General features: G+C 45.9%; 2 protein-coding genes across 11 annotated transcripts in view; both read left to right on the top strand.

The window, feature by feature from the left end:
* Positions 1–20,581, top strand: part of haus1 (HAUS augmin-like complex, subunit 1) — a 43,791-nt gene extending 23,210 nt beyond the window's left edge. For 4 of the 5 annotated variants that reach the window (XM_085975398.1, XM_085975397.1, XM_085975400.1 and 1 more), the window contains 6 exons: positions 3,182–3,310; positions 9,522–9,645; positions 10,713–10,778; positions 12,445–12,516; positions 12,734–12,781; positions 17,203–20,581. In XM_085975398.1, coding sequence (XP_085831524.1) covers positions 3,182–3,310; positions 9,522–9,645; positions 10,713–10,778; positions 12,445–12,516; positions 12,734–12,781; positions 17,203–17,283 — 520 coding nt within the window. In that variant the 3' untranslated portion in view covers positions 17,284–20,581. The remainder of the gene's footprint in view (positions 1–3,181; positions 3,311–9,521; positions 9,646–10,712; positions 10,779–12,444; positions 12,517–12,733; positions 12,782–17,202) is intronic. The other variant, XM_085975401.1, reaches the window with a different exon arrangement.
* A 608-nt stretch (positions 20,582–21,189) lies between these two features.
* ark2n (arkadia (rnf111) N-terminal like PKA signaling regulator 2n) overlaps positions 21,190–23,773 on the top strand; it is a 126,318-nt gene continuing 123,734 nt past the window's right edge. For 3 of the 6 annotated variants that reach the window (XM_085975378.1, XM_085975358.1, XM_085975371.1), the window contains exon 1: positions 21,200–21,656. The gene's annotated coding sequence lies outside the window, so the exon portion shown is untranslated. Of the gene's footprint in view, positions 21,657–23,773 lie in introns of all 6 variants that reach the window. The other 3 variants (XM_085975365.1, XM_085975386.1, XM_085975392.1) reach the window with 3 other exon arrangements.

Here is a 23,773-nt window from a genome sequence, read left to right as displayed (position 1 = left end):
CTCTCCATCTTAATGAAGAATTCTATCATATGATCGCTCTGACCCAAGGGGCCTCACACAACAAGATTGCTAATTAATCCTTTCTCATTACATAATACCCAGTCTAAGATGGCCTGATCTCTAGTTGGTTCCTTGACATATTGGTCCAGGAACCCATCCCGTATACACTCCAGGAATTCCTCCTCCACAGTATTGTTACTAATTTGGTTAGCTCAATCTATATGTAGATTAAAGTCACCCATGATAACTGCTGTGCTCTAATTTCCCATTTAATGTCATCCCCGACCTCCGCATTACTGTTTGGAGGTCTATATACCACTCCCACTAACGTTTTCTGCCCCATGGTATTTCTCAGTTCTACCCATCAGAGCTAATATCCTTCCTTTCAATTGTGTTAATCCCTCTTTAACCAGCAATGCTACCCCACCTCCTTTTCCTTTTTGCCGATCTTTCCTGAATATCGAATACCCCTGGATGTTGAGTTCCCAGCCTTGGCCACCCTAAAGCCATGTTTCCATAATCCCAATCATATCATATTCGTTTACCTCTATTTGCGCAGCTAATTCATCCACCTTATTATGAATGCTCCTCGCATTAAGACACAAAGCCTTCAGGCTTGTTTTTTTAACGCTCTTGGATCTTTTAGAATTATTATTTACTGTGGCCATGTTTGATTTAAACCCTTGATTTTTCTGCCTGCCACTTTTGTTTTTCTCCTTCATGTCTTTTGCTTTTATCCTTGTTTCCCTTTCCTCTGTCTCCCCGCTCTGGTTCCCAACCCCCTGCCATTTTAGTTTAAACCCTCCTCCAGAGCATTAGCAAACACTCCCCCTAGGACATCGGTCCCGGCCCTGCCCAGGTTCAAACCGTCCGTTTTGTACTGGTCCCACCTCCCCCAGAACCGGTTCCAATGTCCCAGGAATTTGCATCCCTCCCCCTTGCACCATTCCTCTAGCCACGTATTCATCTGAAATATCTTTCTATTTCTACACTGACTAGCACGTGGCACTGGTAGCAATCCTGAGATTACTACCTTTGAGGTCCTATTTTTTAATTTACCTCCTAACTCCCTAAATTCAGCTTTTAGGACCTCATCCCGGTTTTTACCTATATGCACCACGACAACTGGCTGTTCACCCTCCCCTTCCAAAATGTTCTGCAGCCGCTCTGAGACATCCTTGACCCTTGCACCAGGGAGGCAACACACCATCCTGGAGTCTCGTTTGCGGCCGCAGAAACGCCTATCTATTCCCCTTACAATAGAATCCCCTATTACTATAGCTCTCCCCCTCTTTTTCCTCCCGTCCTGTGCAGCAGAACCACCCCTGGTGCCAGGAAGTTGGCCGCTGCTGCCTTCCCCTGGTAAGCCATCCCCCCCCCCCCCCATCAGTATCCAAAGCGGTATATCTGTTTGAGAGGGGGATGGCCACAGGGGACCCCTGCACTACCTGCCTGCGCCTACTACTCTGCCTGTTGGTCACCCGTTCCCTTTCTGCCTGTGCCACCTTTACCTGCGGTGTGATCAACTGATTAAATGTGCTATTCAAACATCTTCAGCATTGCGAATGGTCCAGTATGTATCCAATCGCTGCTTCAGCGCCACAGTGCGGTCTGTCAGTAGCTGCAGCTGGACACACTTCCTGCACACATGGTTGTCAGGGACACAGGAAGTGTCCCATAGTTTCCACATAGCACAGGAGGAGCATACCACGGCACCGGGCTGTCCTGCCATGACTTACCCTTTAATTAATTGTAATTAAATTAAATTAAATCAAATCAATCCCACCAATTACACTACAGTTAAATGGTATATTTAAGGGCCCTGGTTTACCAACAGTCCCCGCTATACCACAGAGACCTTAGAAAGTATAAATGACAGAGTTAAAGTTTAAGAATAGAGAGAAATACTCACCAACCAATCACTTACCTGCTTTCTGGTGACGTCACACTTCGATTACTTTTTACTTGTCTCCCTCTGAGATTGGTAAGCCTGCCCACGCCTCGGGCTCACCTTATATACTGCCGCTGCTGCTCTGAGGCCTACCCGCGCCTTGGGCTCACCTTTTATACTGCTCTGCTTTCATTTTATCTTTCCCCTTCATTGCTTAGGGTTCTGGGACCCTATTGTCCCAACCTCCAGTTATGGCTATTCTAAGACCATCCTGTCCTAACCTCTTAGAATGGGTTTCTGTGTATTTTTTATCTTTTCGGTGAGAGATTCAGAGAATGGCCTTGGCCACTTCATGCTCTGAAACCGGTATAATCCTTATAGTTTTTTTTATTTGTTGCACGGGATGTGGGCGTCACTGGCAAGGTGGTGGTGAGCCACCACCTTGAACTGCTGCAGTCCGTGTAGTGAAGGTACTCCCACAGTGCTGTTAAGGAAGGGGTTTCAGGATTTTGATCCAGTGTCGATGAAGGAACAGCAATATATTTCCAAGTCAGGATGGTGTGTGACTTGGAGGGGAACTTTGAGGTGGTGGTGTTCCCATGCTGCCTTTGTCCTTCTAGGTGGTAGAGGTCGTTGGATAGTGAGAATAGACTGACTCCTCTTCCCGAGAGAATTACTCAAAGCTCTTGTTGATCTCCCCACAGGGAGACTAGACTGGCAGCTACATTAAAAAGAAGGGAAAAGAAAGTCAGTTTGTCAGAAAAGTGCAACAAGAACTTCAGGTCAGGTGACTACACAGCATATCCATGCCAACTATTGTTGAACTATTAAAATTAACTGTGCAAATAGAACTTAAAACTTAGTCTGTTGAGGAGAAGGCAGGATAAGAAGTCTGACGTGGTGACTGTTGCAGAGATATGGTTCTACCAGCATTCCAATACCATACCAAATTAGAATCATGGAATGATACAACACAGAAGGAGGCCATTTGGCCCATCGTACCTGTGTTGGTTCTTTGAAAGAGCTATCCAATTAGTCCCATTCCCTATTCTTCATGTGTGAACTTAAATAGTGAGCACTGGCAAGCTGTTTGATCTCGGGGCATGACAGATGAAGCTGCTCTGTTCTCCGATCCAATCCACACACAATCACCATCCATGCTGGAAATTTTTAGGAACCAGAAACCTGACAAACCAGGGTCTGACTCTGAGATTTTCCTGCTTTGTTTAGCTGCTTCACAACATTTTTCCTGTTGAATGCTCAATTTTCTTTCCCCTCTTTTTTTTTTAGCTTTGTGCTTGCAATAAACGATTTGACCTCTGACCGTGCAGCAGACGAGAACAGAAGTCAGAGCGTTATAATTAGTGACCTGTCGAAGAAACTGACCGAAACCATTATTCTGGAAAAGTCTCTGCAACAGTGAGTGCCGAAGAGCTCGAACTCCCTTTATTTCCGTTGTCTTTTCCGCCACCCTCTCTTCTGAAGGTGTTGACTCCTTGCTAGGAACAGTTCTACAAGGATTGGTTAGCCCCTGGTACCTATCTCTCCCGAGTGGCTGCTGTTCATGTGTGAGCCTGGAGAATGAATGTTGGCAGGCCATTTGACTTCAGCCCAATCCTACCCTTGCCTAATGCTCTCACTTCCCTTCACTTTTGTTCCCTCTCTTCTTGCTTAAACTGGGTACTGATGTCAGTTGTATCGGCCTTACCGCTACACCGCCTGAGATCAGCCAACTTGGCACAGACGGGGAATTGCACCTCAGTCCTTCCCCGATCTGTTTGACTCAGCTATTCACACATAAACCCGCAAAACCATTGCGGAGCTCTGTAATATTTAGGTTCAATGTTATGAACTGTCATGTCCATATCCTAACTCTCACCAAGTCCCGCTTGCCCATCTCCCCTGTGCGAGCTGACCTACATTGGCTCCCAGTCCCCGAACGCCTCAATTTTAAAATTCTCATCCTCATGTTCAAATACCTCTAAGGCGTCGCCCCCATCCTATTTCTATAACCTCCTCCAGCCCACAACCCTCCAAGAGCTCTGCGTTCCTCCAACTCTGACCTCTTGTGCATTCTTAATTTCCTTCGCCCCACCGTTGGTGGCCGTACCTTCAACTGTCTATAAGCCCTAAGCTCTGGAATTCCCTCCCTAAACCCCTCCACCTCTCTCTTTTCTCCTTTTAAGATGCTCCTTAAAGCCTACCACTTTGAACAAGCCTTTAAATGCCCATCCTGCTATTTCCTTCTGTTGCTTGGTGTAAATTTTTTGCCTGATTATGCTCCGGTGAAGCAATGTTCCCCCCAAGTGTTTTTGGGTTCGCGGCCCCTTTAACGGGCTGTGAGGCCCATTCAAAATTTTCATGCACAAAATCTCGCATTGAAACTCTGGTGAAGGCCTGCGCAGGACCTCCAGACCGTGGCTGTGCAACTTAGCGGGAACGTTGCTGTGAAGTGCCTTGGGATACTTTACTACGTTAAAGGCACTATATAAATGCAAGTTGTTAAATTGAATTACATGTGTGGTTCTTGCTCAGTGATTGCTGTCTTCGTTAAGATACTGGCAAAATTTATGTATTTTTTAAAACTTCTCTGGACATGAGTGGTTTCGTTTTCCTGAAACCAGCCTGTTTCCAATATATTTGGTTTTTAAAAAAAAATGCTTTTCATTGTGTGTTTGTTTAACTGAGCTCTAGGTTTTTTCACCATTTTGACTCCTTAATGTGAGGTTTTCTGCCTCTTTGCTCCTAAGGTACTGTCCCCATCGCCTTCAAATCTGCGTCATCATCCCTCTCATTAAAAAAACAACCCTTGACCCCCTCCGTCCTTGCAAACTGCTGCCCCTTCTTCAACCTCCCTTTCCTCTCCAAAGTCCTTGAATGTGCCCATCTTTCCCGGAGCTCCATGTTTGAATCCCTCCAATCAGGTTTCCACCCTGCCACAGTACTGAAACGGCTCTTCTCAAAGCCACAAATTACATCCTTTGTGACTATGACAAAGGTAAACTATCCTTCCTCATCTTTCTTGACTTGCCTGCAGCCCTTTGACGCGGTTGACCACTCCATCCTTCTCCAATGTCTCTCCACCATCGTCCAGCTGGGTGGGACTGCACTCGCCTGCTTCCATTCTTATCTATCTAATCGTAGCCAGAGAATCACCTACAATCTTCCCGCTCCTGCACCGTTACCTCTGGTGGCCCCCGAGGGTCTATCCTTGGCCCCCTCCTATTCCTCATCTACATGCTGCCCCTTGGTGACATCATCCGAAAACACAGCATCAGTTTTTACATGTACGCTGACGACACCCAGCTCTACCTTACCACTACCTCTCTTGACCTCTCCAGTACTGGATCAGCAGAAATTTCCTCCAACTAAATATTGGGAAGACTGAAGCCATTGTCATTGGTTCCTGCCAAAAACTCTGTTCCTTAGCTACCAACTCCATCACTCTCTCTGGCAACTGTCTAAGGCTGAGCCAGATTATTCGCAACCTTGGTGTTGTATTTGACCCCAAGATGAGCTTGCGGCCACACATCACTAAGACTAACTATTTTCACTGCCGTAACATTGCCCGACTCTGCCCCGCCCCGCCTCCTCTCATCTGCTGCTGAAACCCTCATCAATGCTTTTGTTACCTCTAGAGTTGACTATTCCTATGCACCCCTGGCCGGCTTTCTACGATCTACCCTCCGTAAACTTGAGGTCAACCAAAACTCTGCTGCCCGTGTCCTAACTCGCACCAAGTCCCATTCACCCATCACCCCTGTGCTCGCTGACCTACATTGGCTCCAGCTTAAGCAACGCCTTGATTTTAAAATTCTCATCCTTGTTTTCATATTCCTTCATGGTCTTGCCCCTCCCTTTCTCTGTAATCTCCTCCAGCCCCACAACCCTCCGATATCTGCGCTCCTAATCCTGGCCTCTTGAGCATGCCCGATTTTAATTGCTCTACCATTTGTTAAAAATTTGTTCCTGGGATGTGGGTGTCGCTGGCAAGGCTGTCATTTATTGACCATCCCTAATTGCCCTTGAAGGTGGTGGTGGTGAACCGCCTTGAACCGCTGTGTGGTGAAGGTACTCCCAGTGTTGTTAGGGAGGGAGTTCCAGGACATTGACCCAGCGGCGATATATTTCCAAGTCAGGCTGGTGTGTGATTTGGAGGTGGTGGTGTTCCCATGCGTCTGCTGCCCTTGTCCTTCTTGGTGGTGGAGGTTGCGGGTTTGGGTGGCCATGCCTTCAGCTGCCAAGGCCCTGAGCTCCGGAATTCCCTCCCTAAACTTCTCCGCCTCTCCTTGCTCTCTCTCCTTTAAAACGCTCCTTAAAACCTACCTCTTTGACGAAGCTTTTGGTCCCCTGCCCTAATATCTCCTTATGTGGCTCGGTGTCAAATTTTGTTTCATAACATTCCTCTGAAGCACCATGGGATGTTTTACTACATTAAAGGTGCTATACAAATACAAGTTGTTCTTAAATTCATTATATATCCATTCAAAATTTCACTTAATATCTTTTAAGAACTCTTCACCGTGACCTTTTTTTATATATATATATTTATATGTGATTTATGCTAACTTATCTTGAGTCTGGACTGCTTTTAAAATGGAGCTGTTGAAAGCAGTCTGTAAATGATTCAAGTTGAAATTTTACAGAAAGTATGAGGTCTGGGTTACGCCTTTTGGGTGTTGAGACCTGCTGCTTTTCACCTTGGCAGTGTCTCGCCCATCAAAAAAACAAGATTGAGTAATCCTGTGAATGTAAAAATAACTAAGATAGTAGACTGCTCTTTCACCTCAAGACCTGAGTTTTGAAACCACCCCTGACTGATGAGATGAAAGCTTCCTTTCTCAAATGGCTGTAAAGTTCCTAAGTTTAGGCAGCTTAAAGCCGCAAACATGAAGTACAATGTGACAAATGAAGCCATTCATCTCCTCAAGTCTACTCTATCCAGAGTCTGAACATGATTATTCTAACATTGACTTCCCACACCCTGTTAATATACTTAAAGCCATTTAATATTCTTTCCTCTATCTCCTCCTAAAAATATTAAAATTAACCAGTGACATGAATATTTCTAACCTCCAATCTCTTGAGGCTTGTGAACTTTGTACTTGAATCCTCTAATCCCTAGGCTATGGAATTCCCTTCCTAAGCCTCTCCGTCTCTCTACCTGTCTTTCCATCTCTCTAACTCTCCTCCTTAAAACCTACCTCTTCTGGTCACCTGTCCTGATATCTCCTGATGTGGCTCGGTGTCGAATTTTGTTTGCTAACGCTCCTGTGAAGCACCTTGGGATGTTTTTACTACATTAAAGGCGCTGTATAAATGCAACTTGTTGTTGTTGCATTTATATAACACTTTCTCATGCTGTCAGGATGCCCCAAAGTGCTTCACAGTCAAATAATTACATTTGAAGAGCAGTCATTGTTGTTATGTAAGCAAAGCAGATGATGGTTTTGCGGTGTGGTTTATGATGGAATCTAAACCCATGATTAGTTTACAATCTTGCAATTCCTTGATACCCATTATTCGGTATCAAGTATGACTGAGTAAATTGAGTGACTAACAATCTGTTTCCACTTGTGAGATGACAGCTGACAGACTTGATCTGTTTGTGAGTTTTGGAAAAAAAAACATTTCATTTGTTTGTCAAGCACGGAGCAACTGGACAGTTGCATGATGTAACTACTTAATTGTGATATAGCAGCAGGTTTTGAAGCTCACGTGATAATTGTGCGTAAATTGTATTGCTACAGTGATAGTTCCACTCCACTAGAGGGAGTGGTACTACTTTCCCAGGAGGCCGAGAGCCTCTCGTGGCACTGATGTGCAAGATGGAGTCTATCAAATCATAGCCATCAGCACAGCCACTGTATTTACACTTGATCTGCCAGTGCTTCATCGTGACATAATGCCAACAGTGGAAAACTGTTCCATTTCCCAGTTCTGTTATTACATGGGTCTCTTATCTGTGTTTTGGGGATAGCGTTCAACAACAATTTGCATTTATATAGCGCCTTTAATGTAGTAAAACGTCCCAAGGCACTTCTTGGGAGCATTATCGAAGAAAATTTGACCCCGAGCCACATAAGGAGATATTGGGACAGGTGACCAAAAGCTTGGTCAAAGAGGTAGGTTTAAGGAGTGTCTTGAGGAGGCGGAGAGGTATAGGGAGGGAATTCCAGAGCTCAAGGCCTAGGCAGCTGGAGGCAAGGCCTTCCACTAATAGTGATGAAAATCGGGAATGCGCAAGAGATCAGAATTGGAAGAGCGCAGAGATCTTGGAGGGTTGTAGGGCTGGAGGAGGTTACAGAGATGGAGGCCATGGAGGGATTTGAAAACCAGGATGAAAATTTAAAAATCGAGGCGTTACTGGACCAATGGCCAGTGTAGGTCAGCGAGCACAAGGGTGATTGGTGAACTGGACTTGGAGCGTGTTAGGATACGGGCAGCAGAGTTTTGGATGAGCTCCGGTTTATGGAGGGTGCAAGGTGGGAGGCCAGCCGAGGAGCATTGAAATAGTGAGTCTAGAGGTAACAAAGGCATGGATATGGGTTTCAGCAGAAGATGAGCTAAGGCAGGGTTGGAGATGGGCGATGTTACGGAGGTGAGAATAGGTGGAGAGGATATGTGGTCGGAAGCTCAGCTCGGTCAAATAGGACCCCAAGGTTGCGAAGACTGGCCAAGGAAGAGGGATGGAGTCGGTGGCGGGGATTCGGTCTTCAGTCTTCCCAATATTTAATTGGAAGGAATTTTTGCTCGCCCAGTAGTGGATGTCAGACAAGTGCCGTGACAAATCAGAGGCAGCGGAGTGGTCGAGAGCGGTGGTGGTGAGGTAGTGCTGGGTGTCGTCAACATGTGGAACCTGATGTTATTTTTTCAGATGATGTTGCTGAGGGGCAGCATGTAGATGAGAAATAGGAGGGGGCCAAGGATAGATCCTTTGGGGACTCCAGAGGTAACGGAGCAGCAACAGAAGCCATTGCAGGAGATTCTCTGGCTATGGCTGGATAGAGAGGAATGAGGGCAGCCCCACCCAGCTTGACAATGGGGGAGAGGCATTAGGAATATGGCCCTTTTCAATATTTCACTGCCCAGGCTGTCCAGCTGAGGCCTGACTTTCTGAAACAAAGAACTGTGCTGACAACTCCCACAAAACCACTGAAAAGTCCAGCCTCTGTCACAACACAGTGCATGTGGAAAGAGTGCAGTTGTACTGTGAGGATGACGTGACAAAACCAAGCGACCAGACTGGAACTGTCGGAGGGCATTGGTGTGTGGCTCATGAGCTTGGCTGCAACAAGAATTGTTCCTCTGCATACAAGGACCCTATGTAATGAGCTTTGTAATTTCAATTCCGTTCTTGACACAAAACTAGCCTAATTTAACATCAATCTTTTGCAGAGAGAGACAATAAGAATGACTGGTGTGGGAAATTGATATCTCTCACTGGAGGAGTAGAAGGTGCTGGTCTGTGTTTGGGGTTAGGGCACATTGTTTGGACAGGAGCTGTACCTACATCTGACCTAACTGCTTCATGGTGACCCTAATGCAAATAGTGGAAAAATGTTCCATTCGTCACTTGGTCTGATGGGAGTGAAGTTTCAGCAAGTGTAATGATTTGCCTTATTTTAAGGGATTTACTGAAGGCAGATGCCAATCTCACTGACGCAAAGGCGAAAGCAGAGTGTAAAAAACAGAACGTGGACTTCTTCATAAAAAAGATGAAAGAATGGAGCCAACTAGGCCAGAGTTTAGAGGTCAGTGTTACGATTTCAAGTCTCGTTGCCTGAAACACTCCAACCTACAGCCACCCCTGGGATGAGTTCTGTCAGTTTTCGGGTGGGGAAGGGTTATAGAGTCCCAAGAATTCCAGAGGTCCAAAATTTTATTTTACGTTTAGGCTGTTGTTCATGCTCTGTATCCCAGCTCAAAGACTGATTCTGATTTAGGTTTAATGCAAACAGAATGGATTGCATTTGATATTCTCCCTGGTGGGGGGGCTTTTGGGGAGCATTGAAAGTGCTGGAATTGGTTTCTGTTGGGGAGGGTAGAAATCCGCCCTTATTCCTGCTCTTATTCCCGATTGCTATCCAGTGAGTCCTGCTGGAGGTGCATGCGTGTGGATGTTGGGTCAGGACAGGATCAACTTCGCTCTAATGTCTTCTCCTATGGTCAAATGGCCAGCTGACCGTCACTGTCCTGGATCACCTAAAAAAAATAACCACATGGAAAAGGTCCCAAACCCAGAGGGGAGAAATTTAGTGGGCGGGGGGGGCGGAATTAGTCATTGATACTAGACACTAGCAGGGAGGATATTGTGAGCCCAACAGTGTGAGGGAGCTAGATTAACATCAGTGGAAGTACAGTTATTAATGCTATGTTGTTTTAAAAGAAAATAGGAAATGTAGGCAATTTTTTTAACACGGTGATAGAATTGTGCAATTCATTATCAGAGGGCACGAGAAACCAAAACCATGGTGGTTTTTAAAAAAAAAAAGGACTGAATGAGTTCCCATTAGGCTATTAGTTCCAAAATTGTTTTAAAATGAAATATCCCCTTTGGACACTCTCTGTCCCTGGATTTTTACTTTACGCTCTCTCGCACCACCCACCCTGGCCACACTTCTTCCCTTGCTGTGGGAAATATCTGCACTTTGCTTTGTACCTTACCATGTGGAAAATAGTAGGAGTGAAAACATATCCCACTGTTACAGTCTTGTGCTTGAGTTCTTTTTTTCCTGTTTTCGTAGCTGTCTCAACTGCGCGACTTTGAAATTTTACTTTTAAGTTTAATCTTTGACTATCCATTTCTCTTTTTTAAAAGAATGATCTAAAGCAGGTTGGATTTGAAGCGTCTCTGGATCATCAATCGCTGGTGGAACTCTCCGAGGTGGGTATGAGAGTGTAATTAATTGAAAGGATTCTGACCACTGCAGTGCTGGTCATTGTGAGGTTTCTTTAAAAAAAAAGTGATTTCACCATTGGAACAACGTCGTGGTGGCAAGTGAGCTTCTGTGCAGTGGTACTAAGGCTTGTCTCGTTGTCTAGTGTGCTGTGCACTTGTTCGTCTGTTTGGGGTGTACCCTGTCGGTAGAGCCAGGACTTGCACTCTCTCTAGCTGTGTGATTAGATGGCGAAGGGCTAAGAATCCATGAATTCAGCAGTAAATCTGACAAACTGCTAATCTTGATTTTTTCCTCTTGGACCTGAAACGGGTGGTGTGGCAACAAAGTGGTTGAGAGCAATTTGGGAGCAGAGAAAGTGCCGAGTATCCATAGAGTCATAGAGTTATACAGCACGGATAGAGGCCCATCGTGTCCGCGCTGGCCATCAAGCCCTGTCTGATCTAATCCCATATTCCAGCATTTGGTCCGTAGCCTTGTATGCTATGGCATTTCAAGTGCTCATCCAAATGCTTCTTAAATGTTGTGAGGGTTCCTGCCTCCACAACCCTTTCAGGCAGTAAGTTCCAGACTCCAACCACCCTCTGGGTGAAAAAGTTCTTTCTCAAATCCCCTCTAAACCTCCTGCCCTTTACCTTGAATCTATGCCCCCTAGTTATTGACCCCTCTACTAAGGGAAAAAGCTCCTCAGCATCCATCCTATCTATGCCCCTCATAATTTTGTACAGCTCAATCATGTCCCCCCTCAGCCTCCTCTGCTCCAAGGAAAACAAACCCAATCTGCCCAGTCTCTCTTCATAGCTGAAGCGCTCCAGCCCCGGTAACATCCTGGTGAACCTCCTCTGCACCCTCTCCAACGCGATCACATCCTTCCTGTAGTGTGGCGACCAGAACTGCACACAGTATTCCAGCTGTGGCCTAACCAGTGTTTTATACAGTTCCATCATAACCTCCTTGCTCTTATATTCAATGCCTCGGCTAATGAAGGCAAGTATCCCATATGCCTTTTTTACCACCTTATCCACCTGTTCCGCCGCCTTCAGGGATCTGTGTACTTGCACACCCAGATCCCTCTGACCCTCCGTCCTGCCTAGGGTCTTACCATTCATTGTGTATTCCCTTGCCTTGTTAGTCCCCCCAAAGTGCATCACCTCGCACTTTTCCGGGTTAAATTCCATTTGCCACTGTTCCGCCCATCTGACCAACCCATCTATATCGTCCTGCAGACTGAGGCTACCCTCCTCACTATTTACCACCCTACCAATTTTTGTATCATCCGCGAACTTACTGATCATACCTTTTACATTCATATCCAAGTCATTAATGTAGACCACAAACAGCAAGGGACCCAGCACCGATCCCTGTGGTACCCCACTGGCCACAGGCTTCCAGTCACAAAAACAACCTTCGACCATCACCCTCTGCCTTCTGTCACTAAGCCAGTTTTGTATCCAATGTGCATATTTTAATGTTAAAGACTGTAATTCTAGTATGAGCAGGTTTCAGACTAGAGTATTATCAATCTGCATTGTGCAGACACCAGATCGCTTTCTTTCCCGACTACTGATTTGGGAGTGAGGGGTGTGGTGTGGAAGAAATTTTATGTCAAACTGGAGTCATTGAGACTGATTGTTCTGTGTGTCTGTTTTCTAGAGGCTGGAAAATGTGAAGAAGGAAGTAGCATCTTTGAATGCACAACTGAAATCCTACCTTGATTTGACGCCTGTAAGTGCCTTGTGTTGTATCTGTTTCATAGGCAAGATTAGGAACTAAATGGAGTAGGGGGGCTGAAAAACATGTCAAATTGAAATTCTCTCCCTAATGCATCTTCTCTCGTGCAACTTCGTTACTATTAAGTAAAATGTGACTTCTAATGCTTTGTTTTTGTGCGAGAGTAACTCTTTTTATTTGGGGGGTGTTGAACTTGTGTTTTTTTTTGCAGAGTCTCTATGCTGCCAAAGTGAAAATTGAGGAAACAAAACTGGAGCTGGTAAGTGTTTATCTCAACCAAGACTTTTACTTACTATATATTTATTACTAAACAAAAAGATGATATTTTAATGTTAAAGACTGTAATTCTAGTATGAGCAGGTTTCAGACTTGAGAAGCAACACTTGGTTGCAGATATAAAACAATCTTAAAAATGCTGGGTGCAATTCCTCCACACCCTCTTGTCTCCTGCTACTGCCCCTTCCCTCTTCCCCCCTCACTCCCCTCCCTCATCCCCCACCAAGCTTCTAAGTCTGCTGCAGCCTAAAACCAATAAGCACATTTCCTGATCAAAAACAGTTAAAAACTGATTGACCTGAGCCTATTTTTACATAGATTAAAAAGAGAATACAAGGTTATGTTTACATATATAAAAAAGAGAAAATATGAGGTTAACTTATTAGTTAGTTACAAACCGTTTATTTTTCTTTTGCCCCTTTCACTTTTAAACTTGACTCCTGCCTTGTTCAATTTAGTCTCTAGTCTTCGCCCATGGCAAAAGTCATCTCTGGTCAAGAAGCTTGGGGACAGGCTGATCCCAAATTTCTGGCAATACTACTCTGCAAATGGTCAAATGGAGGCGATGCATTCCCCCCCCACTACCTGATATATCTTTATTGGGTGATAAAACTGGCATTCCAACAATAAAGGGTGTGTTTGTTCTCCTTTCCTGATTCTCCTCTGTATCCAGAACAGCTCAAAGTCACAAGAGTTGTACTTTTCTAATGTTATCATTACATATTTCTGTAATGTGCGCATTATTTACTTTTTCCTTCCCTCTGGGGACATGTCTGGTCCTTGGTTCTTTGGCTTTCCCACAGGTATGGTTGGTAAACTCGGCATGCAGGTTACATAAGAACATAAGAAATAGGAGCAGGAGTAGGCCAATCGGCCCCTCGAGCCTGCTCCACCATTCAACAAGATCATGGCTGATCCGATCCCAACCTCAAATCTTCTATCACTCTGCATCCACCCGAACCCATGTGATCTCCCGGGAGAGGCGAAAAACCAGATAAAGACCCAATGGCCAATTTGGGAGAAAAAAATCTGGGAAATTCCTCTCCGACCCATCTAGGCGATCGAAATTCTTCCAGGAGATCACTCTGTCCCTATATTTTCTACAGAACTTACCTTCTGTAAAGGCGATCTCCACCCCAGCCAGGAACAGGAATAAAACCATCTCCTGAAATCTAACAGAATTAGAACACAGTAGGAGCAGAACAAGGCTACACGGCCCCTGGGCCCGCTCCACTACCCACAGGGCCATGACCATTCCGAACCCAGACTCATGTCCAATTTCCTGCCCGCTCCCCGTAACCCTTAATTCCCTTTACTTCTAGGAAACTATCTATTTCTGTTTTAAATTTATTTAATGATGTAGCTTCCACAGCTTTCTGGGGCAGCAAATTCCACAAACCTACCACCCTCTGAGTGAAGAAGTTTCTCCTCATCTCAGTTTTGAATGAGCAGCCCCTTATTTTAAGATTATGCCCCCTAGTTCTAGTTTCACCCATCATTGGGAACATCCTCACTGCATCCACCCGATCAAGCCCCTTCACAATCTTATATGTTTCAATAAGATCGCCTCTCATTCTTCTGAACTCCAATGAGTAGAGTCCCAATCTACTCAACCTCTCCTCATATGACCACCCCCTCATCCCCGGGATTAACCGAGTGAACCTTCTTTGTACTGACTCGAGAGCAAGTATGTCTTTTCTTAAGTATGGACACCAAAACTGTATGCAGTATTCCAGGTGCGGCCTCACCAATACCTTGTACAACTGCAGCAATACCTCCCTGTTTTTATATTCCAACCCCCTAGCAATAAAAGCCAACATTCCATTGGCCTTCTTAATCACTTGCTGCACCTGCATACTAACTTTTTGAGTTTCGTGCACCAGGACCCCCAGATCCCTTTGTACTACAGTACTTTCCAGTTTCTTGCCATTAAGATAATAACTTGCTCTATGATTTTTCCTGCCAAAGTGCATAACCTCACACTTTCCAGTATTGTATTCCATCTGCCAAATCTCTGCCCACTTACTTAGCCTGTCTATGTCCCTTTGCAGGTTTTTTGTGTCCTCCTCACTCACTACTTTCCGTCCCATCTTTGTATCATCTGCAAACTTTGATATGTTACACTCGGTCCCCTCCTCCAAATCGTTAATATAGATTGTAAAGAGTTGGGGACCCAGCACTGACCCCTGCGGAACACCACTAGTTACTGGTTGCCAATCTGAGAATGAACCATTTATCCCAACTCTCTGCTTTCTGTTAGAGAGCCAATCCTCCACCCACGCCAGAATATTACCCCCAATCCCGTGATTTTTTATCTTGAGCAATAATCTTTTGTGTGGCACCTTGCCAAATGCCTTTTGGAAGTCTAAATACACTACGTCCACTGGTTCCCCTTTATCCACCCTGTATGTTACTTCCTCAAAAAACTCAAGCAAATTTGTTAAACATGACTTCCCCTTCATGAAACCATGCTGAGTTTGCCCTATTAAATTATGTTTATCCAAATGTCCCGTTACTGTCTCCTTAATAATGGACTCTAACATTTTACCAACCACAGATGTTAGGCTAACAGGTCTATAGTTTCCAGCCTTCTGCCTACTACCCTTTTTAAATAAGGGTGTTACATTAGCAGTTTTCCAATCTGCCGGGACCTTTGCTGAGTCCAGTGAGTTTTGGAAAATTATTACCAATGCATCCACAATCCCTACCGCTACTTCCCTCAAGACCCTGGGATGCAAGCCATCAGGTCCAGGGGATTTATCCGCCTTGAGTCCCATTATTTTACCAAGTACCACTTCCTTAGTGATTTTAATTGTATTTAGTTCCTCCCCCCCTAGAGCCCCCTGTTTGTCCAGTGTTGGGATATTCTTAGTGTCCTCTACTGTAAAGACTGATACAAAATAATTGTTCAGTGTTTTTGCCATCTCCATGTTTCCCACCATTAATTTCCCGGTCTCATCCTCTAAGGGACCAACATTTACTTTAGCCACCCTTTTTCTTTTTATATAACTATAGAAACTTTTACTGTCGTAGGTTACAGGAGTTAGTCACAAACCAATGTCCGACTGCTGCTCTGTGGTGTTGCAGACTTATGCCCCTGTGCGCTACACTGCTGTGTGTACCTGTTACGTATATTTGTGTATTGTTTCCTCTAGTTAGCATCACTGAAGCAAATTGTGAGTGTATTTTCTCTTAGAGGATCTTTTTTCCAATCTGGATTTTACTGGAATCATACTGGAACGTGTGGACCAAAAGGCCCCAAATTTTGCCTGTGCTCAGTAAACTGATTTTAACTGGAACAGTTGGCCTTAGATGCCCTGATCTGAGGACGTGAAAAATTAGTGTCTGATTGCTACCCAGACGATGTGTGTGTGTGGGTGTAAGGTGTGGGATTGGCTGTGATATTCACAATGGAAGAATCTGTTGACATTCACTGGCTAGGCCAGATGTTTTCCAACTTGTGTGTGGGGCTCTCTGCTATTATTAACACACTTCTGGGGTTCAGGTCCTAACTTCCAAAAGATCGTGTCAGCAAACCAAAGGAAAATAATTCTGTCATTGCAGAAAACTTTTTTTTAGCACACTGCAGCAGAAATATAATGTGCTAGTAAATTAACATATTCAGAAAATTGATGACCGTGTAAACTCCCTAGGGTTTGGGATCCTGTTTTGAAAACAAAAGATCTAGACTCGCCTATAAACAATTGAGTGCAGCTAGTAGCCAAGGAAGCATAACCCAGCAAGGGAGTGCATCGTTAGGATAGAAGAGAAAGATGAGGGAAGTAGAACACTTGCTATTATGGGCAGGTAGGGTATGGCACTGCTTAGGTTAATTGAATCATAGAATGATACAGCATGGAAGGAGGCCATTCAGCCTATCATGCCTTTGCCAGCTCTTTGAAAGAGCTATCCAATTAGTCCCACTCCCCTGCTCTTTCCCCATAGCCGTGCAATTTTTTCTCCCTTCAAGTATTTATTAAATTCCCTTTTGAAAGTTACTATTGAATCTGCTTCCACCACCCTTTCATGATGTGGAGATGCCGGTGTTGGACTGGGGTGGACAAATGTGAGAAGTCACCCAACACCAGGTTATAGTCCAACAGCTTTATTTGAGATCACAAGCTTTCGGAGCGCTTCTCCTTCATCAGGTGAAGTGAAGAGATGCATATAGGCACAGCATATATAGTCAGAGAACACTGCCAGGTGATTACAGGTAATCTTTCTAACTGCCCTTTATCACACCTCGGCAGAGAGATAATCACAGCAATCAAAGGTATGAAAGGTGTCCAAACAGGTCAGTCAGGAAAACATTACATCAAAGAACAATGAGGTGGGGTCACAAGGGGTCAAATGTTGCAGATGCTGGGGTCTGTATCTTTAAAAATAAATTGAATTCTCTTCCAGAAAAAAGTTGATGGTCTTCTTGCTGAGAAGATGGAGGATCTGGAGTGCGAGGTGCCTGAAGTGAATCTACTAAAATTCTGACATTGGATCAAATCCATCTTCTCTAACATGAAGCATCTATGACTTCACACTGTTTCTGTGTCTGTAACTTTGACTAGCAGTCTAAAATAACGGAGTATGTATATTTTTTTTAAGTTTGCAATGTTAACGAAAGGTTCTAACAAACTCGCGAGGTTGGATCAGTGATGTTTATATGAAGTACGGCTAGAATTGACCTTTTGTAAGCGAATGGTATCTGTGGATGACATTTAAGTGTGCCAAAGCTTCATAAATAGCTCATCAACTGTTGACTCTCTCGAGAAAATATGTCACCTTGCTGTAGCTATTGTTGTGCCAGCCTACAGTGAAGCCTCTATGGTGCCATGGAGTTTCCATAATAGATTATTCCCTGTTGTCTCAGTAGTTCTCTATTTAAATTACTATGGCTGGTGAAACCAATAATGGTGCAGACAGTGATCATGTGGTCTGAGATTTAAAGTTTGGGAAGAGCCAACATTCCATATTTCTGAGTTCCTAATGGGAGCACACTTCTCTTCTCCATCTCCCCTTCTCATTTCCCTCCCAATGTTCTCCCCCTTTTCTACCTAGTCTGAAGGATTGGGTGTGATCTCCATGTATCTTATGAATTAGTGCTGGCAGGTTGTTTTATGATGAGGAAGGTGGCATCACAGCCAAGCTTGATTCTGTCTTTACACGCAACATTTCCAGCAGCAGTCACTGTCTACTAAACAGGAAGAGGAAATCCTTTTTTTCCCCCCCTAGTCGAGAGACATAGGCTAATTACAGTGCTGCCACTATTACCCTAGCTCAGAACAGCTAGCTCAGCACATTGCTGATTGAACTTGGTATCTTCCTGATTTTTATGTTCAATCCTATGCGGCATTGTGTAGTTACTTACGGAGCTATTGGGAAATGTATCCTTCCTTTCATGTCTGTACGTGTGGAGACATTGCCTTGTCTCTCTCTGTCTGAATACTGGTATGAATGACTTGTTTTAGATTTCTTATATCTATATTATGTTCCGTAGCAGAGCATTGAGAGTATGTGGCACAGGAATGGTGCATGCAGCATTGTGCAAAAGTAAACAAATATGACTGCAATTGTTAACTGTTTATGGCAGAATTTGAATGAGTATTTACTCTCTCGTGTTTTGAAGCTGTGCTTTACCATAGGATGCATCAGTACCAGAATATGAGAGTACCATTCAATCCTTTGACATTCATCTTTTGGTATCTTAGCTCTCCTATTCCACTTGACAAATTGTTCCAAACATTTGGGTAAAGTCCTTCTCTCTAATTATTGTTTCTAACATAACGAAGAAAAAAGATGATTTATAACCTTAAAGTCTGTTCTGGAGATTGAGTTGCTTGTTGGGACCAGGCTGTTTAAAATGGGATCTGAACTAATATTGTCAAGTGAATCTACTACAATTTTGTGATTTAAAAAAAAAAAACCTTGATAACACAAAATTTGCCAAATAAGTAAGAAACAATGTTTTTTTTCAACATAGTGTACTAAAAATTTGAAGCTAGCTGTCAGTTTGTGTCATTGTGCTATGGCAAAGGATGCAGTGATTTAAATGCCTTCCATTCCAACCAGTGTTTCACCCTACCTCCCACAAGAATATGCAACCAAAAGTGTTAGCAGTAATGAGATTTCTTGGTCCTCTGATAGTCACTGCCTTAACCAGCTGAACTAACTGAGCCATAGAGACCATGAAGGGTTCCAGTTTGGATCCCTGGTTTGTGCTAGTTCAGCTGATCAGTCAGTCTGAGGGTAGGGTTCTACATTTGGCCTTCATGACTCTTGATTAGGAAGGAGAAAATCCAAACTGAAAATGCACCTGTTGACTTCTGGTTATGACAGAATTATTGTTGGCTATATCCCCTACGGCAAATAACCTATTGATAATCACTGTTAAGGCTCCATATGATGAATGGCAACTTGCCTGAGGTATCACTAAGTTCTCAGTGCCTATGGAACTGTACAGCAACAAGGAGACAATGTCTACAGGAAAGGAGGAAGGAAGGGGAAGAGAATTAGGCGAGGACTTTTTAGAAGTGTCAATTTAAAGATGATCATACACAGTGTTAACAGTAGTGGGCTAACCTCTGACCAGCCTGAATGCCTGCATTAAAGTAGTTTGATGGCGTACGCTGAGCATTGAATGAGGTATGATGCCTGCTGTTCCCAGCGTTTCAGTTCATGATAAAGCACGGTCACTGAATGGAGACAAGATCCTCTCTTAAGTGGAGGGGGAAAAGCCCATTGCATCTGCTTGATCATAATTCCACTGAAGTAAGATTTGACTTAATGACTCTTAATTCATACTTTAATTTATTTAGAATGGCTGCAACATCACCCATTGTTGTCAGAAATTTGGAGTACTGTGCACAGATGAGTGACTTTGACCATGATAGAAGTTCAACACAAAATATCAGTTTTAATACTGTCTGTCCTACAGTCTTAGAACATAGATCAGTGTAATCAAAGGACTGGCATGAAATACTAGTAGGTGCACAATTGTCTCCTTTTATAATTAGGGTTTTGAGTAGTGGGTGTTTCCTTTTTAATTAGTGCTGGTGGTAGAAATACTAATATTGCAGTCTGTCAAATGAAAGGGGGGGAAAAAAATCTAATTTCCACATGGTTAGACTAAGAAGACTAACTTCACACTTGTCTTTAGTTGGACAATGTCCCAGGAAATGCATAGATATGGTGACACATACTAGCCTTCCTGTGGCATTTGTCACTTTACTTGACCCGAAGAAGAGTAAAAAAAACTGGCTGAGGAATCAAATTACTAAACCTCATAATAAAAAAAATTACCCAGTCTGTTGATGTGAATACTCAAAAATGTTTGCTCCCAGTTGCCTCTTAACTGGCTACTTTAAACTATCAAATAAAGGGATAGCTGAGAGATACTATAAGTACAGTAAGTGTACACGTATCTCTCTTCATATGTTTGGGTTAGGTAGAATAATTTCTCCTAAGAAACCATGTGCATTTTGAAAACTTAACTGATTTGGCTTTAAGAAAACCTCAAAATGAACTATTACCCCATAGGATTCAATATCTCCATCTGAAAGATCTGTGATCTTTCCTTCCCTTGCAAAACAGGAACTGCAGGTGTCAGCAGGGTTAATGTGTAAATGAATAGCACAGTACTGTATTTTGTAATGCTACCGCGAATCTGAATGTTGATGCTAATATGGTTGAAACCTGATAAATGTAGCTGTTTTACTGTGAAATGTTATGCTTGGATTGAGATGTCTATAATTTACTGAGGATAAAAATAAACCAGTTGTTGCAAATCTTAGTTCTGCAGTCCATTTGAATAATTTGTTCATCATTTTCAGACTATATACACAAATATGTTTTGCTTCAATGTTTTGGGTGGTTTGTTAAGGGGCCCGATCTATTTTTTGGGGGCACAAAAGATGGTTGTGGATATTTGCAGCAAACTAAGGAGGAAGGAAAGGGTATGATAGAGGAAATGTTAGCAGGTGGGGAGTACATTGAAATATGCACTTGAAGCAGGTGACCATAAGTGACAAAAGAAAAATCTCAGCTTGAACAAAATCACCGTTTACAAGTAAGAAAGTGAATTTCATTATTAATTTCCTGGGTCACATTATGCCATTTCCACCTGGTGAAGATAACACTTTTAAAAATGCTTATTAGCAAAATGGCTTTTAAAATATTAATTTCCCCAAAAAGATGATGGAATTTATGTCTAAATTAAAGGGATAGGCTTTCTGTCTATTGATGAAATTACATAAATCAGTTCCAAAATATTTTTTTGTGAGAAAATGTTTAACGAAAACGCTTCAGTCTTAAAATGGTGGCAATGGGGCTGCAATGCAAAGGGTCAGAGCTGGAATATCGCTATGGTAACGGTGAGAAAGAGGAAGCGGTTCCGGGCCAGAGGCAGATGACCTTTCGCTTCTGGAGCGGAGAAGCCGGTGAAACGTCCGCCATTTTGTGAGAAGCCTCTGAAGCTGCACACGGAGGAGGTAGAGCCCCCCAGCCGCGACCATGTTGTCGGTCCGCCTACCAAAGGCCTTCTCGCGAACTCTGCTCAGACATAGCGCTCCTGTAAGCGACCCCCAGATTTAAATTACAGCTTCGAGGCACCGGAAGCTCGAGTGCAGTAAAAACGATATCCCGATCCTCCGCCATTTTGGATAGACAGCTGGCGGTGTGTGAAGTGACTTTGAAGAGAGGCCACAGCCGCTGAGAATCGGGAGATTGGTTTTATTGATTTTTGTTCGGCGGAAAGACCGCCCTTCCCCCGCCATGAATGACCGCGCGCAACGCCGGTGAATCCGCAGTGCGCAGGACCGGAAGTGAGAGGGCTTGTTTTGGGAGACGCAGATACAGAGCTCGAGACGGTAAGAAACCCGTGAGGGGAGGAAAAGGAGATAGGGGGAAGGAGAGGGGGAGTGAGGGAGAGCGATGGAGAGGGGGAGTGAGGGAGAGCGATGGAGAGGGGGAGTGAGGGAGCGCGATGGAGAGTGGGAGTGAGGGAGAGCGATGGAGAGGGGGAGAGGGGGAGTGAGGGAGAGCGATGGAGAGGGGGAGTGAGGGAGAGCGATGGAGAGGGGGAGTGAGGGAGAGCGATGGAGAGGGGGAGTGAGGGAGAGCGATGGAGAGGGGGGTGAGGGAGAGCGATGGAGAGGGGGAGTGAGGGAGAGCGATGGAGAGGGAGAGCGATGGAGAGGGGGAGCGAGGGAGAGGGGGAGTGAGGGAGAGCGAGGGAGAGGGGGAGTGAGGGAGAGCGATGGAGAGGGGGAGTGAGGGAGAGCGATGGAGAGGGGGAGTGAGGGAGAGCGATGGAGAGGGGGAGTGAGGGAGCGCGATGGAGAGGGGGAGTGAGGGAGAGCGATGGAGAGGGGGAGTGAGGGAGAGCGATGGAGAGGGGGAGTGAGGGAGAGCGAGGGAGAGGGGGAGTGAGGGAGAGCGATGGAGAGGGGGAGTGAGGGAGAGCGATGGAGAGGGGGAGTGAGGGAGAGCGATGGAGAGGGGGAGTGAGGGAGAGCGATGGAGAGGGGGAGTGAGGGAGAGCGATGGAGAGGGGGAGTGAGGGAGAGCGATGGAGAGGGGGAGTGAGGGAGAGCGATGGAGAGGGGGAGTGAGGGAGAGCGATGGAGAGGGGGAGTGAGGGAGAGCGATGGAGAGGGGGAGAGGGGGAGTGAGGGAGAGCGATGGAGAGGGGGAGTGAGGGAGAGCGATGGAGAGGGAGTGAGGGAGAGCGATGGAGAGGGGGAGTGAGGGAGAGCGATGGAGAGGGGGAGCGAGGGAGAGCGATGGAGAGGGGGAGCGAGGGAGAGCGATGGAGAGGGGGAGCGAGGGAGAGCGATGGAGAGGGGGAGCGAGGGAGAGCGATGGAGAGGGGGAGCGAGGGAGAGCGATGGAGAGGGGGAGCGAGGGAGAGGGGGAGTGAGGGAGAGCGATGGAGAGGGGGAGTGAGGGAGAGCGATGGAGAGGGGGAGTGAGGGAGAGCGAAGGAGAGGGGGAGTGAGGGAGAGCGAAAGGATAGCGATGGAGAGGGGGAGCGAGGGAGTGAGGGAGAGCGATGGAGAGGGGGAGTGAGGGAGAGCGATGGAGAGGGGGAGTGAGGGAGAGCGAAGGAGAGGGGGAGTGAGGGAGAGCGAAAGGATAGCGATGGAGAGAGGGAGAGCGAAAGGATAGCGATGGAGAGAGGGAGAGGGGGAGTGAGGGAGAGCGACGGAGAGGGGGAGCGAGGGAGAGCGACCGAGAGGGGGAGCGAGGGAGAGCGACGGAGAGGGGGAGCGAGGGAGAGCGACGGAGAGGGGAAGCGAGGGAGAGCGACGGAGAGGGGGGGCGAGGGAGAGCGACGGAGAGGGGGAGCGAGGGAGAGAGATGGATGGGGAGCGAGGGAGAGAGATGGATGGGGAGCGAGGGAGAGATATGGAGGGGGAGCGAGGGAGAGAGATGGGGAGGGGGAGCGAGGGAGAGAGATGGAGAGGGGGAGCGAGGGAGAGAGAGGGGGAGCGAGGGAGAGAGAGGGGGAGCGAGGGAGAGAGATGGAGAGGGGGAGCGATGGAGAGGGGGAGCGATGGAGAGGGGGAGCGAGGGAGAGATGGAGAGGGGGAGCGATGGAGAGGGGGAGCGAGGGAGAGATGGAGGGGAGGCGAGGGAGAGCGATGGAGCGAGGGAGAGCGATGGGGAGGGGGAGAGCGATGGAGAGGGGGAGAGCGATGGAGAGGGGGAGGGCGATGGAGAGGGGGAGAGCGATGGAGAGGGGGAGTGAGGGAGAGCGGGGGGAGAGGGAGCGGGGGGAGAGAGGGAGCGAGATGGAGGGAGCGGGGGGAGAGGGAGGGAGCGGGGGGAGAGGGAGCGAGATGGAGCAGGGGGAGAGAGGGAGCGAGATGGAGCGGGGGGAGAGGGAGCGAGATGGAGGGAGCGGGGGGAGAGAGGGAGCGAGATGGAGCAGGGGGAGACGGAGCGAGATGGAGCGGGGGGGAGAGCGGGAGCGAGATGGAGG

The sequence above is a fragment of the Somniosus microcephalus genome, chromosome 2 (assembly GCF_052327205.1).
Source record: "Somniosus microcephalus isolate GS21.2 chromosome 2, FLI_Smic_1.0, whole genome shotgun sequence".
Classification (NCBI taxonomy): Eukaryota; Metazoa; Chordata; class Chondrichthyes; order Squaliformes; family Somniosidae; genus Somniosus; species Somniosus microcephalus.
The sequence above is the reverse complement of the archived record's forward strand: the minus strand, read 5'-3'. Positions and strand labels throughout refer to the sequence as shown.